Here is an 18,847-nt window from a genome sequence, read left to right as displayed (position 1 = left end):
CCTGTTTGTAGCAATGGAAGCACTGCTCCAGTCTGTTGTACTGAATAAAGAGCTAAAAGAAGCTAAAACAATTTTACTGGTTTGTCTATGTTACAGCCCTTACCTAAGGTCAGGAGACGTGGATCATGGCCAAATGAGAAGAACGCAGATAAAAGAAGCTTCATAAGGTTTCTGGGAGACAGAGTTAGAGGCTGGATCACCGGGAAGAGTTTAGAGTAGAGCAGCTGCACCCTAGCATTGAATCACCTCAATGAACACATTAACCTGCATCAGGTTCTTATGTGGTTAAGGGTTCTGATCAGATTGTGTCCTGGGTGCCTCCCTTTTGATATTTTTCTGGAAGGAGACCAGAAGCAAGCCTAGATGTTCCTAGAGGGATTACATTATCCCATCTGGCCTGGGAAGACCTTGGGATTCCCCAGAAATAGCTGGAGAGTGTCAGTGCCAAGAAAACTACGGGCCAGGTTATCTGATTCTCATTGATCAACAGGCGATCTCAGCATGAACTGAATTCAAACAAGCTAGAAGAACAAAAACTGTTACCACACAGATCATTCAAACAAAGTTCAGCAAAATTATATAGATGTTTTAGAATGGCCAAGGAAATAATGATCAACTTTAATGTGGAAGAAACAACAAACATGTGGAAGAAGCTGGTCTGGTCATTTGAGACCAAAATGTAACTTTTTGGCTAACTAACAGTGCACCCTGAACACCCCATTCCTACTATGAAACATAGTGTTGGTAGCATCATGATGCTGGGATGTTTTTCTTCTACAGTGAACCTGGTCATAATTGGTGGAAAGACTAGACATTGGGAAATGTAGGAAGATCTGTTACATGCAGAAAAAAACTTAGACTTAGACTTCAACAATTCTAAACAGATAGCCAGAGGTACAAATAAATGGTTTAGATCATGTGTTAAAAAGTCCAGTCCTAAATCTAATTGTAAATCTGTGGCAATACTTTAAAAATGTTGTTCACAGCCATTCTCCCTCCCATCTGAATGAGTTACAGCTGTTCTGCAAAGTAAACTAGGCAAGTAACGTAAAGCTGATTAAAGCAAACCCCAAATGGCAGTTATGGTTGAGGTGCAAACACACCCTCCATTTCTGCTACCTGTATGACCCCTTCTCTTTTCCAATGGTTATAATCAGTCTGACAGAGGGAGGTATCCCAATCATTGTGGTTTTTAGTATAACTATGACCATCAGTGGGACATTGTTGTAAATAAGCTCCCTTTAACTAAAAAAAAAATTATCTGAAATGTTTGTAATCTGTATTCATGTAATGTGACATAGCGAAAGATTGCTCTACGGCGGCAGCCTCGGAGCTTCGCTCTCTCTTTGTTTTTGTATTTTGTGTGTTTTTATGTTTTTCGAGTCACAGTACTGTGGTCTCAGGCCACAATTCTGTGGTCTCATTCAGTAGAGAGGAACTTCTCAACATCAGAGAGTCCTCTCTTGGGATTTTTTCACCATCTTTCATCGATCCGAGGTTCACTGAGCTCCTGGCATGCGGAGCTGCGGCACTATACGGGATACTGCGCCGAAAGCGTCGGAGGGGAAAGCGTGCTGGCGCTGGTAAAGCTCCGCAAAAGAGGACTTCGCACACCACTGCCTTCAATCCACCCGCTCTCTAAGCAACAAGATGGACGAGCTGCTTCTTGTCACCGGTAAAAACACGGACCTCCACGGATCAGCGGTTCTCTGCTTCACCGAGACATGGCTGAGTGAAAACATCCTGGACTGTGCACTGCTGATGCCGGACTTCCAGCTGTTCAGAGCGGATCGCAACGCGGAGCTATCTGGGAAGAGGCGAGGAGGCGGAATCTGCTTTTATATAAATGAAGGTTGGTGTAGAGACATAAAAGTGCTGGGAAAACATGTAGTCCGGATCTGGAGTCATTTTCCATAATCTGTAAACCGTTTTATTCACCGAGAGAGTTTTCCTCGTTTATAATAATCGGCTCATATTTTCCACCGCATGGCTGCACTTCTGCTGCTGAAAAACATCTCACTGAGCTGATTACAGACATGGAGAAAAAACACACGGACTCTTTCATCATAATACCGGGAGATTTTAACAGCGCAAACCTCTCAAATGAACTCCCCAAATACAGACAGCATATTAAGTGTCCCACCAGAGACAAAAACACACTGGACCATTGTTACACAGCTTTAAATGACTCATATCATGCTGTTACCAGGGCTGCTCTGGGTTTTTCAGATCATTATCTAATCCACCTCATCCCAACCTACAGACAGAGACTAAGAGCTTCCAAACCCAAGGTTCACACTGTTAAGAAGTGGACTGAGGAATCAAAGCAGATGCTATAGGCCTGCTTTGAATGCATAGACTGGACTGTTTTTGAAACCTCAGCCACTGACTTAAACCAACTAACTGATGTGGTGACATCATACATCAGTTTCTGTGAGGACATGTGTGTGCAGACCAAGACCTTCTGCACCTTTGGGAATAACAAGCCATGGTTTACTCCACACCTCAGGAATCTGCGCAGGGAAAAGGAAGAAGCTCACAGCAGTGGAGATCGGGCACGGTACAAGCAGGCCAGGAACAGACTAACAAAAGAGATCAAAGCAGCCAAGAGAAGCTACAGTGAGAAGCTTAAGAACAGCCTTTCTACTGGTGGCACTTCAGCTGTATGGACTGGTCTGAGAAACCTGACTGCCTACAGGAGCCCCCCCCACCCTTCCTGAACAGAGTCCTCGCCTGGCGAACCGTCTGAATGGCTTCTACTGCAGACATGACAAGAAGCCATTCACACCTCAAACCATCTCCTCTACATCCCATTCAGGAACAAATTTGACCCGTAAAACAACCAACCCCCTACCTTCAGATCCTCTGCCTGCACTAAAGATCTCCAAGGAAGATGTAAATAGGCTCTTTCAGCGCATGAAAACAAAGAAAGCTGGAGGACCTGATAACGTCTCCCCATCATCTCTGAAAGCCTGTGCAAATCAACTCGCCCCGATCTTCACAAGGATCTTCAACAAATCACTGGAGAAATGTGAGGTCCCCTCCTGCTTCAAACGATCAACCATCATCCCGGTGCCCAAGAAACCCACCATCCTAGGATTAAATGACTACAGGCCTGTAGCCCTGACGTCTGTGGTCATGAAATCCTTTGAGCGGCTGGTGTTGAAGCACCTGAAAGGCATCACAGGCCCCCTGCTGGACCCCCTGCAATTTGCTTACCGAGCAAATAGGTCAGCAGATGATGCTGTTAATTTAGGTCTACAACTACATCCTGCAACACCTCGACCGTCCAGGGACGTACGCCAGGATCCTGTTTGTAGACTTCAGCTCGGCCTTCAACACCATCATACCAGACATCCTCCACCAGAAGCTCAACCTGCTCAACGTCCCAGCCTCCACCTGTCAGTGGATCAACAGCTTCCTGACGGACCGACAGCAGTAGGTGAGACTGGGGAGCATCTTTTCCCGATCCAGATCAATAAGTACTGGTGCCCCCAGGGGTGTGTTCTATCCCCACTCCTCTTCTCTCTGTACACAAATGACTGCACCTCATCGGACTCGTCCGTGAAACTCCTTAAGTTTGCAAATGACACCACTGTCAGTGGACTGATCCAGGACGGTGATGAGTCAGCATACAGACAGCAGGTGGATCGGCTGGTACACTGGTGCGGTCAGAACTACCTTGAACTCAACCCACTCAAGACTGTGGAAATGGTGGTGGACTTTTGGAGAACACCACCCCCATACACCCCCCTCACCATCCTCAACAACACTGTATCGGCTGTGGACCACTTCAGGTTCTTAGGAACCACCATCTCTGAGGACCGGAGATGGTCTTCACACATAGACACCGTTCGAAAGAAGGCCCAGCAGAGACTGTACTTCCTGAGACAACTCAAGAAGTTCAACCTTCCACAGGAGCTGCTGGTCATCTTCTACACTGCCATCATTCAGTCTTTCCTGTCTTCATCCATCTCAGTGTGGTTTGGCTCATCCACAAAACAGGACAGGTCCAGACTGCAACAAATAATCAGGACCTCAGAGAGAATAATCAGGGCTGACCTTCCCTCCATCCAGGACTTATACAGGTCAAGGGTCAGGAAAAGAGCTGCTAAAATCTCTGCAGACCCCACACACCCTGCACATAAACTGTTCAGAGCTTTACCTTCAGGCCGCCGCTACAGAGCACTGTTTACTAAAACCAGCCGCCACAGAGACAGTTTCTTCCCCCAGGCTGTTTCTTTGTTGAACATTCAATAGAGTACAAAACAACAGCATACAGATGTTGCAAATGCACCTTTTTATTTATATATGTGTATATTGTACATTGTAAATTTGTATATTCTGTAATGCAAAAGCAAAACCAAAGAGCAAAGTGTACCGGAATCAAATTCCTTGTTTGTATGTATGAACTTGGCAATAAAGCTGATTCTGATTCTGATTCTGATTCTGATTCTACAACTCTCCTTCCTTCTGCTCTCGGTGGGGTCAGACGCTTTTCCACTCTCTCCTTGATCCTCCCCCATTTTTTGCCCTGCTTCAGCTTTTTGTCTATGTTTTTCTTAGAGCCTCTGTTCGCATATCCTCCTAATGTTCATTATGGATTTGGTCAGCTGGTCTCTCAACGCAATCGATCAGATTTTCTGGATGGGAAGACCGGGTAAAGGGGAACCCTCTTATCCAGACGGGACGTTCTTCTCCAGATACACAATGGATTCCTGGCAGCAGTGGAAGATTGTGTGCCTGACAACAATGTCAGTCGAGGACGTGGAAGATTTGTACATAATTGGATTTCTGATACAGGATTTCTACTTTTTGGAGTTGGCGGTTACCTGGCTTATCGAACATCAGCAGCTGTTCAAAGCACTCCAAAGCTGCCTGGATGTTTGAAGGGATTTTTAGAGCTCTCAGCTCTCAGACTGATATGTTAAGAGAGCAGAATCGCAAGCTGGACGCGATCCTTGAACAGAATCGCAGGCTGGCTGCGTTTCCCGGACACAAAGGTGATATGATTTAATCTTGGAGAAAGTTGTAAGCTCAAGATCTACGGAAGTACCAGAAATTTGGCTATTTGGATTTGAAATTGAGAAATACCAGTAAGACTTTGAAGGCAGACGGAAAATCACAGCCGGCCTGAACCAAAACATTTATTGCTTGTCTAATTAGGTGCCCCGATACGGCCTTCACAGGCTTCTTATCAAAACATTTCTCCTGGATGTTCTGTAAATACGACGCTCTGCCCCAGCAACCCCCCTCATCTGTGAACTGAACTGTATGGCCATTTGATAAAACTTCCATCTCTTTTTCAAGGACAATGGCACCTTCGTCAGTGTTGACAGTCTAATTCTTTGCACACATCATACTTAAATATTGGCACCCTCACGAGTCCACCATGCCCCTGCAAAATCTTTGCTTATGTGTGTTGCTTTCCCATGCTCCTTATTTTTTACCTAAATGTGGATTTCATTTCTTCATTTCTTCTCCTTTTCATAGATTTTCAGATTTAACAGTGAAAGGAAAATAGTACTAGTTTCTTAAAAATTTGAACAAAAGTGGTTTTTACACCAGTGACTCAGCTTCCTTAGTTAGAACTCAGTGATTGCTTAGTTAAATTTAAATGGATGCAAATGACTACAACTGTGTTTATACCAGCGAACCCAAGGATTATTCTCTCTTAGCACAAGATGCTTTCCACTACATAGAGGACTTAATGATATAATTACCTCTTTAGAAAGATTGGTTTATTACCAGCTCTTACCAGTAAAACCCAAAGGATTATTAATGTTATCTATATCATTGTAATGTTGGCCAGAGAGTTTTAGATTTCTCAGAAGGATTCATAGATTTTTAGATATCTTAGAAGGATTGGAGTATCATTTAATTTGTTTTTCTGTGTCTGTATCTGTATTTATTTTCTTTGTGATTGTATTGTAATTGTATGTACATCACTTTGAGTGTCTCGTTACTGAAAAGCGCTATATAAATAAACTTACCTTACCTTACCTTACCTTACAACATTGACATAGGAGGGCTGACTACTTAGTCCCACACTTTTAAGATTTATATTTGTAACAGCAATTTAAAAGGCGTGTGTCGTTTTCCTTCCACCTCACAATTATGTGACTCACGACACGACAACCACCCAGTGTCAGCATATTACATAAAATCCTAATAAAACACATCAAAGTTTATGTTTGTAACACAACAAAATGTAAAATTAATTGTTTTGCAACAATTTACCTTTGCATATTAATGAGATAACTAACAATGTATTTTTGATTGACTCACATCCTACTCATGTTTAATATTTTTTTTAAAACATTGTGAACACTCACCTCAAACACCTCCTCGTCCAGCAGACGGGTTCCAAACACTGTAACTCCATCAGTGCTGACGATGGGATCAGAACCTCTGAGCAGGTCCAGAGTCTCTACCTTCTCACAGTCTAAGTAGAGAGTCACTGACTGGCCCTCCACACTGTAGGCGATTCTGTGCCACCTGTAAACAAAGAACAGAGTGAAATTCATCTGTATTATGCCTTTGATGCAACATAAATTTGTTTGTCCTGTTGTGTTTTTGTAGTACTTAGAGTACTGTGAGGTATTTATTTTCCCTGTGAATGATTTACTAGCTAAATCTGCCATTTACTTTTATTCATATGCATTATTAATGTTATTGTGCTGAATAAAGAAATGCAACACAAAAATAATAAGTGTGTAATCTATAAATGTCTGTGTAGTTACCCACTTGCCATCAGCCAGGTTGATCTTTCTGAAGGTGGGGTAAAGTTCTGGAGTCGGCTGACCCTCGTGGTCCTCATACAGGAAAACAGGAGAGCGAGCGAGTTCTAAACCCAGCTGCTGTGTGCCCTGAGGTTCACCAGAAGCAGAAAGGTTTTAAGGAAATATATTTAATCTGATATTTTCATATGTGATAATTTTGCATGACATTTTTTTACATTTGATTATCTACACAATTTGGTCTTTATTCCAAATACATTAAATAGAAGTACTATTATATAGAGACTCATAATCAGTTCTAACCAAATCTTTAAGAAGTAACTATACTACAGCGGGATTTTAGCATCACAATTTACCATTTCCTGTACATACCTGCTTGTCATAGAGAGAGAGAAGAAAAACTTGTGATCCCTTTACAGCTTTAACTGTCGTCATGAGTGAGAAATCAACAGGAAAGGGCAAATCTGGAGGCCAGGAAAGGAAAAAAAGAACACAATTAAGCAAGTTGTTTTCCATCACTAAATGAACCCCTTGGAGTTTTATCAAAAGTTAACCTGGAAACAGCTGTTTGGTGGGTGCGCTAAGCTGAATCTTCTTGTTGATCTTAAAGGAAAGGTCGGTTTCCTCTCGTCCCTTCCTGCTGGTGCACAGTCCTGCCTCCAGTGACACACCCTCCATGTCTTCCGAAAGCTCAAGTGTCTTTATGAGGTCAATAGGATTAGCTAAAAAGACAGGAAACACAACACCACTATAACTTATTGGTGTTTGTGGGTTTTATGATTTATCAGGCTAGAAGAGCCATAACATAAAAAAAAAAAGAAAAACATTTTAGTAAAACATCTAAATCTCCATATTCATGACTTTTGAGGGGTTCTTGTAGAGTCAATTTTATATTTGTAACAAGCATAAAAACGCTCCAGTTTTGCATTTGAATAAGATGATCAGCGTCACCTGTCAGTGGTGCTTATGTTTTAGCTTACTTGTAAAGTTTACCATTACATTGTCCAAAGATTACCACCAAAAATAAAGGAACACACACAAATAACTGCTGGGTTAATGCTGTTGTTGTTTTAACCAAACATTGGGTTTTGGGCTGGAGAAGAAGCTAGAAGAAGCTTCATCATTCTTTACCATTAAGAGATTTAAAAGCAAATAAAAGAACTTTAAAACAGATCCTGAAATGTACATGTAGCCAATGAAGTGAAATTGAAATGGGGGTAATGTGTTCAGATTTTCTTGTTCCAGTTAAAAGCCATGTTGCAGCATTTTGCACAACATGCAGGCGCCTAATAGACACATTGGTAAAGCGCGCAACACTTGTATGGAGGCTACAGTCTTTGACGCAGCCATCACAGGTTCATATCCCAGCCCGTTGACCTTTGCTGCATGTCTTCCCCTCTCTCCACCTCATTTCCTGTCAGTAAACGTACAAAATAAAGGCCACTAATGGCACAAAAAAAGAAGGTCTAGTGGGCCAATCATCTGTGGGAAGGAATGTTGAGGTCTGGTGTCTGGTGTTGTACTGTTTTCCTGTGCTGTAATCTGGATTTTGGCACAACTTTTTACAGTAAAACATCAGTTTCTGCAACAGCATGCCGTCATATTCAGTAAATTTCAATATTAAGATAAAGTTAATTCATTAAGTGAAACAAAATCAATTACGCACAGATTGATTTTTCAAACCTTTCTTTTCCTCAGTTAAGATTATTTTTCTCTTACAGCTAATAAAACAAAATTTTTTAATAGGATATTACATTAGACCAATAAAAAACATTTTTAATACAGAGATGTCAGCTCAACGTAAAATATGTTTAATACCTACTTAAAGGTTGTTTTTTCAGAAGGTACGTTTAATCTGGCAATCGGAATGCATGTTTTGATTTATTAAATAAGACTGTGTTCTATAAACTTTAGCTTTTTCACTATTTTGTCAGTTATAGTTTTTAAATTGCAGCAGAGGCAAATGCCTAAGTAATGAAACCAAAACAACTGCACTTACACAACAAGCTCAGTGGCACACACGTTAACATCTGCATATAATAAATTAAACATTTGATGCAGCAGTTTGAATAACTAATTAATTGAAAATGTATTTTCTTAAGGAAAACAATAATAAGCTTTCACTATTTTTTACCCAAAATTTTCTGCAGTGCAGGCTGATATGATTGCCTGATCCCTTCCTAAACATCAACACCTGTGACAGTGTTTAGTAAATCTCTAAGAATCAGTAAAACTGATCATCAAAGCTGAACTGTTCTGCTGCTTGTCGTTGTATATACTTTCTTTGCAACTCCATGACGAATCCAACACACAGGCACTTCGACAAATAGTTGTGCACATCCAGAATCTGTCAACCTTACCTCTCAGAGAAAATCTGAAAAAAAAAAAACTCACACACTGAAAACATTCAAACTCAAACCACACAGTTTGACACAGGACTTTCTGCTGCAAGGAGACAACAGTGCAAAAAACTACTACACCGTGCAAGCTGAAAAATCTCAAAACTGACTTGTTGAACTAATCAGTTTTCTATAAGAAAATGCAAAACCTGAATATGCAGCTGGTAAACTGCAGTGTACCTTTATGTGGACGACCAGAACACATTGGTAAAAAACTTTAAAGGAATCCCACAACAACATTCATCTTGCCACACTTCATAAAAGCATAAATGCATAAAAGTCACTGTAACAAATGCATTTTTACAAGGACATGGTACAGCCAAGTAAAAGAAATACAAACAAGGGCACACAGAAAGTAAAAGAACCATATGTGTTTAAAAGTGTGTCCTTAGTTGGGATTTGAGCCCCAATCAACATGTGCAAACATTTGAATATCGGCTCTGCCTGGATAGACTAAACAAAGTAAAGATGAACCATGAAAGTGGGCTTTAAAGGGAGGAGAAATCTGTAACATATTGAAAGTGGAGAGAGATGGAGACAGGGAGAGAGCTGATAGAAGGAATAATAGAAAGCATTGGAGAGGAGGGCATGCCTCTACTAGAGTGGCTTCTTTTTACACACATTTCAGAGGCTTACGTAAACCCTCCATCTCCATCTGCCCAACACCTTTAGACACACGCAGACTCATGTGCATGTGAAGGCACACATCAAGCTGGAAAGATATCAAAGTCTGAGTGCCAGATGTAGTTAATGTCGTTTATTTGGAGTTTATCCGTCTGTTCATCCGTGTGTCTACATGTCAGCTTGTAATTCTGTCCACCATCGGCCTGGCATCATGTCTAGCAATTAATGCAATGAAATTTTGGCACTGAATCATGTAACTTTAGTGACAAACATCTGTTGACAATTGAATTATTTGCTCAGAGTTCTTGCATGAGAATAAATTGTAATTAATCATGTTTTTCATACCCATGTAACTGGTTTAATAAAATTCATTAAACCAGTTTTGCATCAGATTTTAAAAGATGCAATTAATCATCAGTTTTATTTCACATTGTTCTGTCTGTTGTTTTGTTGCATGTTTGTGCTTGTTTGCTTTTGTTTAGCCAAATATTACACAAAAAGATTTGTATCAGTCTCATATTTGTATGATTTGTTGCTTGACAAGTTATAGGAAACAATAACCACAGCTGGTTGCAATTCTCACTAATTCTGACCCAAATTTATTTGTTGGAAAACTTGAAAAGTGAATTGCATCACCATGTTTCATTGAATAAATCCAAAAAAGATAGAGTGTCTTGCAAGAATATTCATAACCCTTCAACTTTTTCACATTTTGTCATGTTAGACCTATAGACTCCAATGAATTTTACAGGGATTTTAACAAGAAGCAGTGCCTAACTGATGTGGAAGGAAAACAACAAATGGTCTTGAAATTTTTCTCAAATACAAATGTGAAAAGTGTATTTTATTTGTATTCATCCCCTTTATATCTGAATAACCTACCTTCAGTAGTTAATGAATTAGTAAATGCAGTCCAAGTGTCAAAGTAAATCTCAGTAGAACTGGAGTTACTCTGTGAAGGCCTCAGAGGTTTGTTAAAAAATATAAGTGAACCAACAGCAAAATGAAGACCAAGGGAGACAACCAAGAGCTCAGGGAGAAACCTGTTAGGTTTAGAGCCGGGTAAAATCTCAAGACTTGAAATTCCCCTAGGGCTCTGTTTAGTCCATAGCTTGAAAATGGAAAGAGTTTTTACTGCAAGTCAAATGTTACATAACCTTTTGCAAAAAGACAACTGATCATTTTTGAAAAATATCTACTATCGAAAATCTGTTGCATGGTGACGCTGTTGGTAGCATTGTTCCCTTGCAGCAAGAAGGTCTTCATCAAGCAGGTCTCACTGGGGCTGAGAACAGAGCTGAAATGTGACGTGAACAGGCACAATGGCAAGTGTGGACCTGAACCCGGATCCGAAAACCAAAAGCCGTGGCAGTGGTTCGAAATCATTGTTGGAGGACATGATGCGCAACGGTGAGTGTTTATTTTACTGTACTTGAAATGTATCTCATGTTTAGTAGGTTCAGCACAGTGCATGACGCTGATGGCTGGAGGTGGGGCTTCAAGCGATAGCTCCAGCCGTCAGTGGGTCAGTGAATACACAGAATAGAGAGAGATCAAGTAGAGTGGAGCCATGAATGGAAAAGAGGCATGAAATGCCCTTAGGTATGAGTGTGTGTGCATGGCTGTTTGTCCTGTGTGTCTTTGTGTTGTCCAGGGTGCAGCCTGCCTCTCGCCCAGTGACCCCTGGAGATGAGCACCAGCTCCTCTATGAGCCTGGATGGATGGATGGATGGATGGATGGATGGATGGATGGATGGATGGATGGATGGATGGATGGATGGATGGATGGATGGATGGATGGATGGATGGATGGATGGATGGATGGATGGATGGATGGATGTTTCTGGAAAAAAAATAGTTTCCATTCTAATGACATGAAACATAGGTCTGATAGGTCTGGTACTTTTACTCTCATTCTGTTGTGGAAATTCAATGCAATTATTCCATGAAAAAAATGAAAAAGCGCTCAATCCATTAGTTGGATGCAGAAGCAGGTTACAGGCCCCTGACCTAAACTGTCAGGCATGCCAAACCATCTAGAGCATAAATTATAAAACGGCCAAGAGTCCATTGTTACTCTGGAGGAGCTATAGAGATCCATAATTGAAGGGTAAGAATCTGTCGCCTGGACAACTTGCAGTCTCTACAAATCTGGCCTTTAAGGGAGTGGCAGAAAAAAAGATACTGAGAAAGAAACGCTACACATCACCTTGAACACACCCCTCTTTACAAGGAAACATGGTGGTGGCCACATAATGCTGTGGGGATAGTTTACTTCAAGTATGTTCATGTGTTAGAATTGCCTAGTCAAAGTCCATACCCTAAAATCAAGTGGGAATGATGCTCACAAACACTCTGTCCAATCAGACTACTCTTCTGCTATTTAATCTCTATACATAAAAATATTAGAATATGCATTTAAAACTTTTGAGATTTTTGTTTGCAAGAAATTATAAAAAACATAAATCATTTTCTTCATTTCACAACTATGCACCATTTTCTGTTGATCTATTGCAAAAAATCCAACAAAATACATTAAAGTTTGTGGTTTATTGTAACAAAATGTAAAAAGAAGTTATATTGGTTTGAATACATTTGCAAGATGTGTGTTGAAGACTTTTGCATTCACATGTGTTGTGAACTGGTTAACTGAATTTAATTTAAAAAACATTGTTAAAAGTTCCACATCAGAGTCGTGACAAAGCATATTAAAACCAATAAATGTATCTTAATTTTTTTCTGAGAGACCCTTTACTTTTACAAGAAGTGATAAAATAAATATGCATTTTATTTTTCACTTCAGATTTTAATATAACCAGATGATAAGCGCTTTTGTTACAGCTATACCTTTTCTGCACAGTAGATCCTGGCATGCACACATGCCAGACACACTGCTCCTAATTAGCTCACAGTTTTCACTCATACATACCACAATATGAACTGCTGCACTGACATCTGAATGCATTGAAAGACAAGATGAAACATGGCCCTTATTTTTCTTTACATGTACAATAAAACTCTGGGTTTACATTTCCTTTTGTTACTCATTGATAAGAAAACCCAGGTTCAAAACAACATCCATATAACTTGCGCATGCAAATCCACTCAGTGCACATAGGCTGTTTTATTCATATACATAAGGATGTTCTGGTTTTTGTCAGCTGCTGCTGGTGTTGTCCTGAGGCTCTGAAGTTGTGTGTGAGGGGACTATGATCAACATGCACACACATGCAGAGTACGTTATGAGCTTAAATGAAAAGTAGAAAAACTGTCTTGTATTTTGAGCAGAAACATACAGTTCTTCCAGGTGGGGCTGGATGAGTCACTTTAAATATCTACATGTAAATCTTAGTAAGGTGTAATACCTGCAGCAAAGAAGACTCTGGTCTAAAATCGTACATATTAAAATGGATTAACATGGCTGAAGTCCATGCTCCAAAGTAAGTATTCTGTGCTCCGGTGGTCATTTGTACTCACTCCAGTGCAAACAACAAATGAGGTGTAGGCCCATGAGCTGCATTTGTAATTTTTAATTATCATAATAACCACCATTTTTATTTCAATTACTTAGCTCTGGTATCATTGTGGGTGCTATTTAAGAAGCAAAAAAACATTGTCTGGTTCAGGTCTAATTTTACACAGAATATTGGCAAAATACCTGCGAACCTTTAAATATAAAGAAATATCTGACCGTTTTGGACAGACTGGCTTCTTCAAAAGTTGCTCTGTTTTTTTAATGGAGATGTGGCTGTAGTTTCTGAATGTTTGTCCTCATAATCAAATATCAAATATCACAACTGGACCTTTAAAACTGTAGGTAGAGGTAGAAAAAGAAGAAATATGCTAAATTTTCAGTGTACAGTAAACAGTGGTACACTAAGTAAAGGGAATGTATTAGTGAAATGAAAAGTAACCATTTGCCCGAAAACAGATGTCTTCTGCTTTAGCTTTTTTATTACACTCAAATGATTCAGACTTACAAACAAATTATAATATCAGTGAAGGCAATCTGAGAAAACACAAAATATAGTTTTTCAAATGACGAGTTATTTCATTCAAGGAAAAAGTCTGTCCAAATGTGAAAAATCAACCATCCCTCTTAGTAAATCATGAATTGACTATCATTAGCACATTTTTTGGAAAGCTGGTTGTAACAGTTGTATGGACGTATCTGACAATATGAAGTAGGCTAAAATGTGCAAAAAGTAACACATAATGTCCTGATCTATACAAATTGGAGAACAGATGACAAAATCATTGACATCAGTCTGAAAATGGTTACAAATTAATTTCTAAGATGTTCAGACTCAAGAGAACCACAATGAGAGCCTTTATCCGGAAACAGAGAAAACATGGAACAGTGGTGAACCTCCCCAGGAATGAACAGCTAACCAAAATTACTCCAAGAGAGCATTGACAAGTTATTCAGGAGGTCACAGAAGAACACAGAATAACATCTAAAGCACCACAGGCCTCATCTGCCTCAGTTAAGGCCTCTGTTCACAAATAAATAATAAGAAAGAGACTGGGCAAAAATGGGCATCCATGAGAGAGTTCCGAGACCAAAAACACTGCTGAGAAAAAAAGAACGCAGAGCCTTCCTCACCTTTTTCAAAAATACACTGCTCAGATGGGAACACTCAAATAACACATCCTAGATCTGAATGAATGAAATATTCTCATTGAATACTTTGTTCTGTACAAAGTTAAATGTGCTGACAACAAAATCACACAAAAATCATCAATGGAAATCAAATTTATTAACCAATGGAGGCCTGGATTTGGAGTCACACACAAAATTAAAGTGGAAAAACACACTACAGGCTGATCCAACTTTGATGTAATGTCCTTAAAACAAGTCAAAATGAGGCTCAGTATTGTGTGTGACCTCCATGTGTCTGTATGACCTCCCTACAACACCTGGGCATGCTCCTGATGAGACGGCGGATGGTCTCCTGAGGGATCTCCTCCCAGACCTGGACTAAAGCATCCGCCAACGCCTGGACAGTCTGTGGTACAACGTGACGTTGGTGGACGGAGCGAGACATGGTGTCCCAGATGTGCTCAATCGGATTCAGGTCTGGGGAACGGGTGGGCCAGTCCATAGCTTCAATGTCTTCATCTTGCAGGAACTGCTGACACACTCCAGCCACATGAGGTCTAGCATTGTCCTGCAATAGGAGGAACCCAGGGCCAACCACACCAGCATATGGTCTCACAAGGGGTCTGAGGATCTCATCTCGGTACCTAATGACAGTCAGGCTACCTCTGGCGAGCACATGGAAAGAAATGCCACCCCACACCATTACTGACCCACTGCCAAACCGGTCATGCTGAAGGATGTTGCAGGCAGCAGATCGCTCTCCAACGTGTCTCCAGACTCTGTCACGTCTGTCACATGTGCTCAGTGTGAACCTGCTTTCATCTGTGAAGAGCACAGGGCGCCAGTGGCGAATTTGCCAATCCTGGTGTTCTCTGGCAAATGCCAAGCATCCTGCACGGTGTTGGGCTGTGAGCACAACCCCCATTTGTGGACGTCGGGCCCTCATACCATCCTCATAGAGTCGGTTTCTAACCGTTTGTGCAGACACATGCACATTTGTGGCCTGCTGGAGGTCATTTTGCAGGGCTCTGGCATTGCTCCTCCTGTTCCTCCTTGCACAAAGGCGGAGGTAGTGGTTCTGCTGCTGGGTTGTTGCCCTCCTACGTCCTCCTCCACATCTCCTGGTGTACTGGCCTGTCTCCTGGTAGCGCCTCCAGGCTCTGGACACTACGCTGACAGACATAGCAAACCTTCTTGCCACAGCTCTCATTGATGTGCCATCCTGGATGAGCTGCACTACCTGAGCCACTTGTGTGGGTTGTAGAGTCCGTCTCATGCTACCACGAGTGTGAAAGCACCACCAACATTCAAAAGTGACCAAAGCATCAGCCAGAAAGCATAGGTACTGAGAAGTGGTCTGTGGTCCTCACCTGCAGAACCACTCCTTTATTGAGTGTCTTGCTAATCGCCAAATATTTCCCCCTGTTGTCTATTCCATTTGCACAACAACATGTGAAATTCATTGTCAATCAGTGTTGCTTCCTAAGTGGACAGTTTGATTTCACAGAAGTTTATTTACTTGGAGTTATATTGTGTTGTTTAAGAGTTCCCTTTATTTTTTTGAGCAGTGTATATTAATGATCCCCAAGACTATTGAGAGAAATATGTGTGGACTGATGAGACAAAAGCAGAATTTTTCAAAGATGTGCTTTCTGTCTCAAGTGGTTTAAAACTGACACAGCATTCACAAAAAGAACATCATACCATATAATTGGCTCTGACAAAAAATAATAATAATAATTAAAGGTTTTGAGGTGGCCTAGTCAAAATCTGGGCTTACAATCTATTGAGATGATATAGGTTAAAGCGGTGGTTCATGTTAAAAACCCTCCCAGTGTGGCTAAATTAAACGATTCTGTAAAGACGCGTGGAACAAGATACCGCCACAGCACTGTAAAAGACTAGGTGGCACTTATCACAAACTCTTGATAGAATTAGCGGTCACCCAGGGGGTAAAAAACAGTAATTAGGTTTCGGGAACAATTACTTTTTCACATAGGGCCAGGTAGGTTTCTTTAGCTTTTATAACACATTTCAGCAACAAGACAATTCGAAGTGCTTTACATGATTAAAAAAGTACTTTGCAGTGATGAAAAAACATAAAAAGTAGTGGCAAGCAGTGGCCTCATAAAGGAAAGTAAAACAAAAAAAGTAAAGTAAAGAAAAGTTGGACTACAGACTTAAATTAATGAAATTTAATATTTTAGGGCTGAATGAGCCCCCTGTCAGAAAATGTTATGTTTTAGCCCATTCATTGATGCACCCAGTGTCACAGAGTGACATTTTTGGACTCTTGTTTGTGGCTTTGTGTTTGTTTACCTGTTGCTTACATTTTTCTATTTTGGTTTTTGTATCATGTTTTTCTTTTCTCCCTCTTCCGCCTCCTAGTGTTTACTACTTAAGTTCTTTTATGGTTGTTTTCTTATTACTTTGTATGGATTATTATTATTATTATTATTATTGTAATTATTATAATTCTTGGTCTTCCCTGGATTCTCTAGTTTTATTTCTCTTTAGTATCTTTGTGGTTAATTGTGTTTTATTTGTTCCTTTGCACTCTTCTTGTTTACTAGTTTATTTTCTGTTTCCTTTCCAGTTATTTCAGTCAGTGTGGTTAGGTTTGTTTACTTATGTATTCAGGTTTTCTTCATGGGTTCTTTGTTTGTTCTTAGGTTGTTATTGTTGTTCCTATGTTCCCTCTAGTTTCTCTGTTTACTTTAGTCATGATTATTCTAGTTTTCTCATTCCCCATTTGATTATATATCTTTGTCTATATGTTTGTTTGGTCTGTGTTTCTGTTTATTGTTTATTAGTTACTTTGCCCATCCTCAGCCTTTGTATTTGATTTACCTGTTCCTTCTGCTTCCCTGCCTCCTTGTCACACCTGTTCCCTGTTTCGATGATTACCTGCCCTTTGTTATCTCACAGTATATAAGTTGGTTTTGTGTCATTGTTCGTTGCTGGTTCCTTGTGTTCGTCACACCTCGTTCTTGTCCATGATTATGCTTTGTTTTTTGCCACGTCTTGCCTTGGGAAACCTGCAGTGATAATGCTACGTTTTTCGACTTTGTAAATAAATCTTTGAATTACAAAGATGATCCTGCCGAGCTCTTGTCTGCACTTTGGTCCGACCCAAAACCACATTGTGAAACCCGGTGCTTTTTGGTCCATATTTTTTTAGCAAAAAAACCAAACGTTTCTCCCTCGGGAGGAGGCAGTTCCGTAGAACTGTTCTGGCCAATTACGCGTAATGGGGGAATATTCCTTTAAAACTTGTCCTCCTTTAGACCAGGAGTCAAAAGCCTCACTGCACACGAGGTCCATTAACATAAAACCAGACGTTTCTCCCTGGGGAGGAGGCAGCTCCTTAAAACTGCTTTGACCCATTATGCGTCTCTATAATGGGGAATATTCCTTTTAAAACCAGTCAACGCCTGGACCAAGAGTCAGAGACTTCCTGGTGTTCTGTACCTTTCCCTAATGTCTTCTAGGACAGCCCAGCTCAGCCACGGTCTTTTGGGGAGGGGTCATTTATAGTGAACTGCTTCTCACTGTGGACAGTGAGGTCCTTTACGCTATCTGTTCCATGGTGGAAAATCCAAGTTAACCTCTATCTCCAGTAGAAACTTTTACCCATACTGTTATGAATTGGGATTGTTTGGTTTTTGGTTTTGGCTTTTTTCCTTATGTTTTTCACTGTTCAAGTTTTGAATCATGCTTCTGTATATTATTTTCCTGTTTATGCTTTTGTTACATGTTTTTCTAGTTATAGTGCTATTAGTTTGTTTCCTTGGATTTGCGTTCTGTTCAAGCCATGTTTTGCTCCTGTCACATTGTGTTCTCTGTTAATCAACTTTATTCGGTTCACCTGCACCTAGTTAATCTGTCTTGCTTCACCTGGTTCACACTCCATTTATACACACCTGTTCTGTTTACACATCGCGGAAACATTTCTCAAACCAAGTCTTGTTTTTTTGATCATGCCATGCCTGTCTTGCCTGCCCGTTTGTTGTTTTGTTCCTGCCTCCTGCTGTGAGTGAGTTTTTCTTATTAAACCTTTTCACTTATCATCACGCTGCCTGCTCGTCTGCATTCTGGGGTCCTATATCTCGCAAACCTTAACACATACATTTTAGTTAGTAGTTTAAACAAAAGAATCACAAGCCAATCGAAACAAATGGGGTTTTAACCTTGATTTAAAAGAACTCAGGGATTCAGCATTCTTGCAGTTTTCTGGAAGTTTGCTCCAGATTAGTGGAGCATGAGAACTGAATGCTGCTTCTCCATGTTTGCTTCTGATTCTGGGCATGCAGAGTAAACCAGAAGACCTGAGTGTTCTGGAAGGTTGATACAACAGCAATAAATCTTTAATGTACTTTGGTGCTAAGCCATCCAGTGATTTATAAACTAACAGAAGTACATTTAATCCTCTGAGATACAGGGATCCAGTGTAAGTAACTTTAGAACTGGAGTGATGTGCT

The 18,847-nt window shown here is 40.5% G+C and overlaps 1 protein-coding gene across 1 annotated transcript in view; it reads right to left on the bottom strand.

The window, feature by feature from the left end:
• LOC124868642 (collagen alpha-1(XI) chain-like) overlaps positions 1 to 18,847 on the bottom strand; it is a 75,445-nt gene that overhangs the window by 40,223 nt on the left and 16,375 nt on the right. The window contains exons 2-5 of the mRNA XM_047366111.1: positions 7,295 to 7,462; positions 7,113 to 7,204; positions 6,748 to 6,869; positions 6,336 to 6,498 (exon numbers count right to left, since the gene is read on the bottom strand). Of these exons, the coding sequence (XP_047222067.1) occupies positions 6,336 to 6,498; positions 6,748 to 6,869; positions 7,113 to 7,204; positions 7,295 to 7,462 (545 nt within the window). The remainder of the gene's footprint in view (positions 1 to 6,335; positions 6,499 to 6,747; positions 6,870 to 7,112; positions 7,205 to 7,294; positions 7,463 to 18,847) is intronic.

Source organism: Girardinichthys multiradiatus, chromosome 5, assembly GCF_021462225.1.
Source record: "Girardinichthys multiradiatus isolate DD_20200921_A chromosome 5, DD_fGirMul_XY1, whole genome shotgun sequence".
Lineage (NCBI taxonomy): Eukaryota > Metazoa > Chordata > Actinopteri > Cyprinodontiformes > Goodeidae > Girardinichthys > Girardinichthys multiradiatus.
Note: the sequence above shows the minus strand (reverse complement) of the source record. Positions and strands in the feature narration are given on the sequence as shown.